The sequence below is a fragment of the Delphinapterus leucas genome, chromosome 6 (genome assembly GCF_059928025.1).
Source record: "Delphinapterus leucas isolate spDelLeu-1000000601 "Yukka" chromosome 6, BTC_Dleu_Yukka2, whole genome shotgun sequence".
NCBI lineage: Eukaryota > Metazoa > Chordata > Mammalia > Artiodactyla > Monodontidae > Delphinapterus > Delphinapterus leucas.
Window position 1 is genome coordinate 33642615 of NC_143134.1, and position 9377 is coordinate 33651991.

The 9377-nt window shown below is 56.2% G+C and overlaps 1 protein-coding gene across 1 annotated transcript; it reads right to left on the bottom strand.

Annotated features, from left to right (window-relative positions):
- Positions 1–1208: 1208 nt before the first annotated feature.
- On the bottom strand, positions 1209–4846 carry LOC149748895 (putative POM121-like protein 1). The gene is made up of 3 exons (XM_089912618.1): positions 4835–4846; positions 1856–3014; positions 1209–1822 (listed from the first exon to the last, which is right to left on the bottom strand). Exons 1-3 carry the CDS (start codon positions 4844–4846, stop codon positions 1215–1217), a joined length of 1779 nt encoding a protein of 592 aa, XP_089768744.1. The 3' UTR covers positions 1209–1214.
- Between the last annotated feature and the right edge of the window lie 4531 nt (positions 4847–9377).

The window sequence follows — 9377 nt, forward strand, 5'->3', positions numbered from 1 at the left end:
CAAATTCTGGAGCTTTCCGTTTCCTATGCTGGGGAGAGCTGCCACAGGCGGTGGTTCCTCGCTGCTGCCAATCAGGGCCCCCAGGGATGTGACTTAAGATGGGGGCAGTAGTGCCTCCAAACCCAGGCTTCTTTTAGTGTTGGGTCCCGTGGTCACCATGGGGTGGCTCTGGTGAGGAGGGCCCCAGGAGTTCAGGCCCATGCTGCCCCCATTGCTGTGTGTGGTGCTCGGGGTCCCCCTCTTTCTTGCTGTAACGCTGAGAGCTGCAAACATGCAGCTCAGATCTAGGGCAGCTGCTCTGCTCCCAAAACCCAGCTGTGTGCTGGCATGGGTGGCCAGGGTGGAATTTGTGGATGATGAACCCCCAGAAGATGCTTGTGCGGGGCCGCCCGAAGCTGGGGGGCCTGGAGCAGAGGCAAAGTCTGGAGCCTTCCGTTTCCTATGCTGGGGAGAGCTGCCACAGGCGGTGGTTCCTCGCTGCTGCCAATCAGGGCCCCCAGGGATGTGACTTAAGGTGGGGGCAGTAGTGCCTCCAAACGCAGGCTGTTTCTTAGTGCTGGGTCCCGTGGTCACCATGGGGTGGCTCTGGTGAGGAGGGCCCCAGGAGTTCAGGCCCACGCTGCCCCCACTGCTGTGTGTGGTGCTCGCGAGTCCCCTCGTTCTTGCTGTAACGCTGAGAGCTACAAACATGCAGCTCAGATCTAGGGCAGCTGCTCTGCTCCCAAAACCCAGCTGTGTGCTGGCATGGGTGCCCACAGTGGAATTTGTGGATGATGAACCCCCGGAAGATGCTTGTGCGGGGCCACCCGAAGCTGGGGGGCCTGGAGCAGAGGCAAAATCTGGAGCTTTCCGTTTCCTATGCTGGGGAGAGCTGCTACAGGCGGTGGTTCCTCGCTGCTGCCAATCAGGGCCCCCAGAGATGGGCTGGGTAGTGGCTCCAGGCTGAAGAGGAAGTCTCAGAGTTTAGGTGCAGAACCTGAGTGCAGGCAAGCTGGTGGTGACTGTGACTGAGGATGTGCTGTCACTGGGGGGCGTCTGCCGGGCCTGGGTCGAGGAGAAGAGGCTCGCACTGGAGCCAGGCTAGGACCCCAAGAGGAGAGGATGGGAGGGTGGAGTGGCGTCCATGGGGTTGACCTCAGGGTCAGAAGCGGCCTGGGGTGGCAGGCCCGCAGATGTGCCGGGTGAGGGTCTGGAACTGATAGTACACGTAAGGGTCAGGCTTGGGGGAGGGCAGTAGGGCTGGTGACGGGAGGGAGGTTCTGTGGGGTGAAGACAGGAGAGTCCACACACATGGGTGTGCGTGACTCCATTTCGCAGGTGCTGGGAGCTGCAGGGAAGGCAGGTCTGGCATCCATGGCAGCTGTGACTGATGCCTTGGGCTGTAAAGGGCCTCGTCCTGCCCCATTCATAGGAGGCCCCGAGATGAACTTCAACTTGAAGCAGGGAAGGGAAGCCGCAGCAGCGGCAGGAGCGGGCCAGTCAGGAGCCAGGCTTCTGATCGCACCGGCCATGCCTGGCACGGGGGAGGTAGTAGGGGCGGAGGGGTCTGGGGGCCTAGCAGACAGGCCAGCCTTGCCTGATACTGCGGAGGAAGTGAGGGTCAGCAATGTAAGAGGGGCTGAGGGCCGTGAGTGTGAAGAGGTGCCTGGAAGAGGCTGCGGCAGGGAGAAGAGGCGGCCCGGTGAGCTGTGCTGTCTCTCAGACAAAGGATGCACAGAGGAGGCCCCTCTAGCAGACGCCCGGATGTCCACTGGGGCTGGGGAGTCCTGCTTCCTACCGCATCTCTCCAGCTGTGGATCCCTGCTGGGGTCTGCAGGGACAGCTGGCAGAGAAGCAGCCTCTGCGGCAGGCAGGCGGAAAGGACAGGAAAGCTGCGTGGCGCCCAGGCCCCCGATGGCATAGGTCTCACCCCGCAGCGCACTGCTGATGCGCCGGAAGGCTGCTTGCTTCTCTGAGTCTAGGTCTTCGGCGGTGACCCGGAAACCCGGCTCAGGGGCTGGGGTCAGCCTCAGAGGCTCCCCTCGCCTGTGCGGCAGCAGAGGAATCCTGCGTTTTCGGGGCCTGGGACTGTCAGATGTGCGGGAGCCCTTCCTCCAGGGCCCTTTCTGCCCTCTTGCTGCCTCTGCATTTTTGTCAGGCTGGCTTTTCCTCCGGTAAACCACGGGAGCTGCAGAGGGCGATGGAGGGCCCTCCTCGCCCCCTGTCTTTGCAGACTTCTGGGGCAGCCCTTGCGGTATGGCGGGACCCCTCCTTCTTTCCACTGGCAGGAAACCTCGGGTGGAGCTATATGAGCTCGTGATGGCGTTTCTTTGGGGGCAGGAGCTCATACAAGAGGTCTGCTGTTTCCTGGCGGATCTGTCCTCTGCCCACTTGGCGTGGAGGTCTCTCTGCAGAGGTCCAGGCCTGGGCACGAAGAAAGAGCCCCCCAGGGGCCTAAATGCAGATCGTGCGTCCCCGGTGTCATTGGGGCCGCTTCTCTGGTCATCGTTCCTCCCTGTGACTGTGGGGACTTCCTCCTGCTTGGCCATCCCTTGCCCGCTCTCTCCCAGGGCCCTCAACACTGTCTTCTCGGTGCTGTAGTTCGGGACACAGCTGGGTGTCGTGGCCGGCACTGGCTGCCCCTGCGCCACACTGACAGTGACTGTGTCCACTGCGGACACTGAGCTGCGGGACGTCGTGGAGGTGCGAGCACCCATCACTGCCTTCTTCCGATGGCCTCGCCTGAAGATGGAAATAAGGACCCCCAGAAAGGAGATCAGGGTCTGCGGGATGGTAGAATGGGGTCTCAGAGACTCTGTGGCAAAGCGCAGATGCAGAGTCACTGGACAATTGTGGGCTGGTCTGCGAGTGGATAGCCGGCCATAGACAGCTGGGTGACCCGGGCCGGCCACGGGAAGTCGGTGGGCGCGGGGAGCGGGCTGGGGGCAGCCGAACCCTCCTGGCAGGTGCTGGTCCCCCAGTGCCCGGGGCGGGGGTGAGGGGCAGGGCCTACCTAAGTAACTGCCCCTAGAGAACTTGGGTGAGGTTGGTCCGTGGATAGAGAGCTGGGCTCCGAGCACTCTCCTTCAGCTGCCAACTCGGCCAAAAGCGGAGTGCGCTCTCTTTGGCCTGTTGCTGGGATGCAGCTCTGGAACCTGTGAGCGAACAATGGGCGTGCGTTGGCGGGGCGCAAAAGTTTAGGGAGGGGTGGCGCATGCGCAGAGTACACGTCAGGCCCTGGGGCGCACAGGTGAGGATGCGCGCCCCTGGACCATCTAGCGCTTCTGAATCTCCCCGGGCGCCTGAGGGCTGGAGGTGTTTGCCTTGAGGGTGATGAGCTTCTTGGCCGGGCAGCTGCCCCTTCTCCCCCGGCCGGCTCTAACTGTACAGGATGGGTCCCCGGCCACCAGAGCAGGAAAGCTGGAAAGCAGGGTACCTGGTTCAGCAGCCACCGTCCGAGGTGGCAGTTTTGGCATCAGCGCCTGTGCGTCCACCTGCCCTCCCACCTGGTAACATTGGAGGAGAGAGCCGCTAAGAACAGAAGTGCAAAAAAAAGAAAAAAAACCCAGAAGTGCCCAAGCCAACCAGATCCTGCTGGGGTGACAACTGAAGGGGCAGGCAGGGCGGGCTGGGAGGGACATATATACCAGGTCCAAACCCAGAAAGATCTGAAATGCACGAGTCAGAATAAAAGTCCAGAATCATCCTTGGGCTTTGGGCTGAGCTGGAAGTATAGCCAAACTCTTCAAGGTCTCCAGCTCCACCTGCACTTTCTGCCTGGCTGGGACATTGCCCCAGAGTGGGGTTAAGTTGAAGGAGTCGAAGGAGGCATACATTTCCATCCTCTGGATCACTGCTCACCAAAAAATACATAATGCCAGGCACATATGTAATTTTGAATTTTCTAATGAACACACCAGGAAAATAAAAATGGTGGAGTCAATGTAAATAATAGATTTTTAATTCAGTATCTGCAAAGTGTTCGAATGTTTACATGTGGCACGAGAACTGTGGTCATATTACGAGGGCTTGAGAGCCGCATGGAGCAAGATAGAGGACAAACAGCATGCACTTGAAACTCTAAGAAGTGAACGCTAACAGGCAGATGGGGCCTGGAAGTCCAAAGTTTGAATAACAGCCCGTAACAGGGTGATTATGGTGGGTTTTTTTCCTGCCTCTGTCTCCCAGCTTACGCAAGGCATGCAAAGTCCAGCATCAGCTGAAAGTTAAAACCATGGGATCAACCTTTTATTTCTAGCCAGACAAGTGAGAAAGTGGGGGGCTTGGATGTTGAGTGAGGGGGTCACCCCCATTGGTCTTTTTCTCCCTAGCTACCACATCTCCCCTGCAACCTCAGTGATGGCAGAGGCCTTCACTGAGAAATGGCCTGTGTCTCTGGACAAAGGAACAGGTTAAGAGGCTCCTATTGTCTGAAGAGTGTGGGGGCATGCCCGTTATTTTCCTTTCTTTTCTCTTGCTATTTCACCTGAAAGGTCTACCTGGTCATAGGGAACTGCATGACAGCATGGCGGCTTAAACACTTTAAGGAACATGTAGGAGGGGCCCCTGAAGCCTGAGAATGTGGGTAGAATTCCAAAGAGGAGAGAGCTATAGGAGGAGACTATTTAGGTCTGTGTATGAGCCCACATAAGGCCTGGGATCCCCCTGAGCCTCATGCACAGACAGAGCCAACGAGGCAGAATAGAGGCTTGCAGAAGTGAACTACAGTATAAACTGCCACTCAATTCCGAGATTAACCCCTGAGTGGTACGTGCACCATGTGGACACAAACAGCACAGCAGTGTCGTGAAAACTGCACCAAGACTGGAACAACTCAGAAGACAAGGCACAATACCTGTTTGACCATAGGTTCATGAATTGCTTAATAAAAACCACAGAAAAAGAAAAAGTATCAATCTCCTGAGGATTTTAATAGGAACCAGAGTCTCGAAACATAATAAGCAAACTTTCCAGGATACCACCCAAAATCACACAACGGAGCATACAAAGAAGTAGGAAAATGTGACAAATTCTCAAGAGAAAAATGCGATCAACAGACCCAGCCCTGAAATAACCCACATGGAGGAATTAGCAGACAAAGCATCCATTACAACCATGCTCAATGAGTTAAAGGTAAATCCTCTTGAAATTAATGGAAAGGAGTTCTTCACTGAGAAGTACAAACTATGAAAAAGAAGCAAATGGAAAGTTTAGAACTTAACATGCAATATCCAAAAGCAAACATTCACTGGATGGGCTGAATAACAGAACAGAGAAAACAGAGGAAAGATTCAGAAAACTTATGGATCAATAGAAATGGCACAATCTGAAAAACAAAGAGGATACATGACTGAACAAAAATTAAGTCTCAGAGACATGTGAAACAATATTGCAAGTTCTACCTTTTGTGCCGTTGGAGGGTCTGAAGGAAAGGTGCAGAAGAAAATATATGAGGAAAAGAATAGTTGAAAACGTCACTGATTTCGAGACACAGACCTAAGCTCAGAAAGCCTCACCCTGACACACAATCTGATAAAAAAGCCAAGGTGAAGAATAATCTTGAAAGCAGTCAAGGAAACCGACCTGTTATACATCACAGAATGTCAACTTGAAGGACTGTGGTTTCTCATCAGAAAACAGAGACCAGAAAAGAATGGAATAACATCTTTAAAGTATTAAAGGAAAAGACCAAACCAGGATATGATATCCTTAAAGCAAGGATATCCTTAAAGACTGAAAGCCAAACAAAAGCCAAAATGAAGTCTGATGGAGATGAGAGAAAACTAAGAGAATTCATCACCAGACAATTTGCTATAAAAATATTACATGAAAGGAACTTCTTCAGGCTGAAGTGAAATGACACAAGAAAGAAGTAAGCTTGCAACTTCAGGAACAAAGGAAGGGCAACAAAAATGGCAAGTATCTGGAAAAATTATCCTCTTACATTATTTTATATATGTATGACTTTTTTTTTTTTTGGCCACGCCTGCGTGGCCTACGGGATCTTAGTTCCCCTACCAGGGACTGAAGCCGGGGCCCCAGCAGTGAAAGTGCTGAGTCCTAACCACTGGACCGCCAGGGAGTTCCCTGTATATGTATGAAAAAAGGATACCACAGTCTCAGAGGGTGGCGTTGAAGTCATATAAAGGTGACACATATGACAGCTATAACAAAGAGTGGAAGGTAAAAGAATCTATATGGATGTAAGCCTTCTGAATTTTATTTAATTGGTAAAATATTAACTCTAGACTGTGAAACAATACGTATACATAGTGTTATTCCAAGAACAATTAAAAAATGACAAACTCAAGAAAATTGGATAACCTCAATAGTCCTATATTTAGGAATTGTGGACAAGATAGCTAAAACATTCACATATGTGTTTTGTGAAAAGTTTTTCTCTTGGTTAACTGCCTAGGAGTGGGTTTTTGGGTCATATGGTAAGTATGGCCCTCTCAGCCAGCCCTGGCCACCACTTCAGGTGTCACCCCAGCAGGATCTGGATGGTGTGGGCACTTCCGTTCTTAGCGGCTCTCCCCTCCAGTGGCGCCAGGGGAAGGCAGAGGCTCTGCTGCCAAAGCTGCCGCCTCTTGTGGGAGCTGCACAGCCAGCAACCTTGCTCCACGTTGCTGGGCGGGTATCCCGTCCAGTACAGTTAGTTACCCCGACAGCACTGGGGCGCGGCCAGGGGAGAAGGGCCAGCTGTCCTGCCAAGAAGCTCATCACCCTCAAGGCAAACACCTCCAGCCCTCAGACCCCCGGGAGATTCAGAAGCGCTAGACGGTCCAGGGGCGCGCATCCTCACCTGTGCGCCCCAGGGCCTGACGTGTACTCTGCGCATGCGCCACCCCTCCCTAAACTTTTGCGCCCCGCCAACGCACGCCCATTGTTCGCTCACAGGTTCCAGAGCTGCATCCCAGCAACAGGCCAAAGAGAGCGCACTCCGCTTTTGGCCGAGTTGGCAGCTGAAGGAGAGTGCTCAGAGCCCAGCTCTCTATCCACGGACCGACCTCACCTAAGTTCTCTAGGAGCAGTTACTTAGGTAGGCCCTGCCCCTCACCCCCGCCCCGGGCACTGGGGGACCAGCACCTGCCAGGAGGGCTCGGCTGCCCCCAGCCCACTCCCCGCGCCCACCGACTTCCCGTGGCCGGCCCGGGTCACCCAGCTCTCTATGGCCGGCTATCCACTCGCAGGCCAGCCCACAAGTGTCCAGTGACTCTGCATCTGCGCTTTGCCACAGAGTCTCTGAGACCCCATTCTACCATCCCGCAGACGCTGCACTCCTTATGGGGATCCTTATCTCCATCTTCAGGCGAGGCCATCGGAAGAAGGCAGTGATGGGTGCTCGCACCTCCACGACGTCCCGCAGCTCAGTGTCCGCAGTGGACACAGTCACTGTCAGTGTGGCGCAGGGGCAGCCAGTGCCGGCCACGACACCCAGCTGTGTCCCGAACTACAGCACCGAGAAGACGGTGTTGAGGGCCCTGGGAGAGAGCAGGCAAGGGATGGCCAAGCAGGAGGAAGTCCCCACAGTCACAGGGAGGAACGATGACCAGAGAAGCGGCCCCAATGACACCGGGGACGCACGATCTGCATTTAGGCCCCTGGGGGGCTCTTTCTTCGTGCCCAGGCCTGGACCTCTGCAGAGAGACCTCCACGCCAAGTGGGCAGAGGACAGATCCGCCAGGAAACAGCAGACCTCTTGTATGAGCTCCTGCCCCCAAAGAAACGCCATCACGAGCTCATATAGCTCCACCCGAGGTTTCCTGCCAGTGGAAAGAAGGAGGGGTCCCGCCATACCGCAAGGGCTGCCCCAGAAGTCTGCAAAGACAGGGGGCGAGGAGGGCCCTCCATCGCCCTCTGCAGCTCCCGTGGTTTACCGGAGGAAAAGCCAGCCTGACAAAAATGCAGAGACAGCAAGAGGGCAGAAAGGGCCCTGGAGGAAGGGCTCCCGCACATCTGACAGTCCCAGGCCCCGAAAACGCAGGATTCCTCTGCTGCCGCACAGGCGAGGGGAGCCTCTGAGGCTGCCCCCAGCCCCTGAGCCGGGTTTCCGGGTCACCGCCGAAGACCTAGACTCAGAGAAGCAAGCAGCCTTCCGGCGCATCAACAGTGCGCTGCGGGGTGAGACCTATGCCATCGGGGACCTGGGCAGCTCTCCCCAGCATAGGAAACCCATGTGTGTGGACTCTCCTGTCTTCACCCCACAGAACCTACCTCCCGTCACCAGCCCTACTGCCCCCTCCCCAAGCCTGCCCGTTACGTGTACTGTCAGTTCCAGACCCTCACCCAGCACATCTGCGGGCCTGCCACCCCAGGCCGCTTCTGACCCTGAGGTCAACCCCATAGACACCACTCCACCCTCCCATCCTCTCCTCTTGGGGTCCTCCCCTGGCTCCAGTGGGAGCCTCTTCTCCTCGACCCAGGCCCGGCAGACGCCCCCCAGTGACAGCACATCCTCAGTCACAGTCACCACCAGCTTGCTTGCACTCAGGTCCCGCACCCAAACTCTGAGATTTCCTCTGCAGCCTGGAGCCACTACCCAGCCCATCTCTGGGGGCCCTGATTGGCAGCAGCGAGGAACCACCGCCTGTGGCAGCTCTCCCCAGCATAGGAAACGGAAAGCTCCAGGCTTTGCCTCTGCTCCAGGCCCCGCAGCTTCGGACGGCCTCGCACAAGCATCTTCTGGGTGTTCATCATTTACAAATTCCACCGTGGGCACCCATGCCAGCACACAGCTGGGTTTTGCGAGCAGAGCGGCTGCCCTAGATCTGAGCTGCATGTTTGCAGCTCTCAGCGTTACAACAGGAACGAGGGGACCCCCGAGCACCACACACAGCAAAGGGGGCAGCGTGGGCCTGAACTCCTGGGGCCCTCCTCACCAGAGCCACCCCATGGTGACCACGGGACTCAGCCCTAAGAAGAAGCCTGGGTTCGGAGGCACTACTGCCTCCATCTTAAGTCACATCCCTGGGGGCCATGATTGGCAGCAGCGAGGAACCACCGCCTGTGGCAGCTCTCCCCAGCATAGGAAAAGGAAAGCTTCAGCCTTTGCCTCTGCTCCAGGCCCCCCAACTTCGGGCGGCCCCGCACAAGTATCTTCTGTGGGTTCATCATCCACAAATTCCACCGTGGACACCCATGCCAGCACACAGCTGGGTTTTGGGAGCAGAGCGGCTGCCCGAGATCTGAGCTGCATGTTTGCGGCTCTCAGCGTTATAGCAAGAACGAGGGGGCCCCCGAGCACCACACACAGCAATGGGGGCATCGTGCGCCTGAACTCCTGGGGCCCTCCTCACCAGAGCCACCCCATGGTGACCACGGGACCCAGCCCTAAGAAGAAGCCTGGGTTTGGAGGCCCCACTGCCCCCATCTTAAGTCACATCCCCGTGGGCGCA

Bases quoted from the DNA above. Each gene is read 5' to 3' on its own strand.
- LOC149748895 (XM_089912618.1), bottom strand. The intron at 1,823-1,855 runs GCCTGCCTGCCG...CTTCTCTGCCAG, and splicing joins GCAGCTTTCCTGTCCTTTCC to CTGTCCCTGCAGACCCCAGC.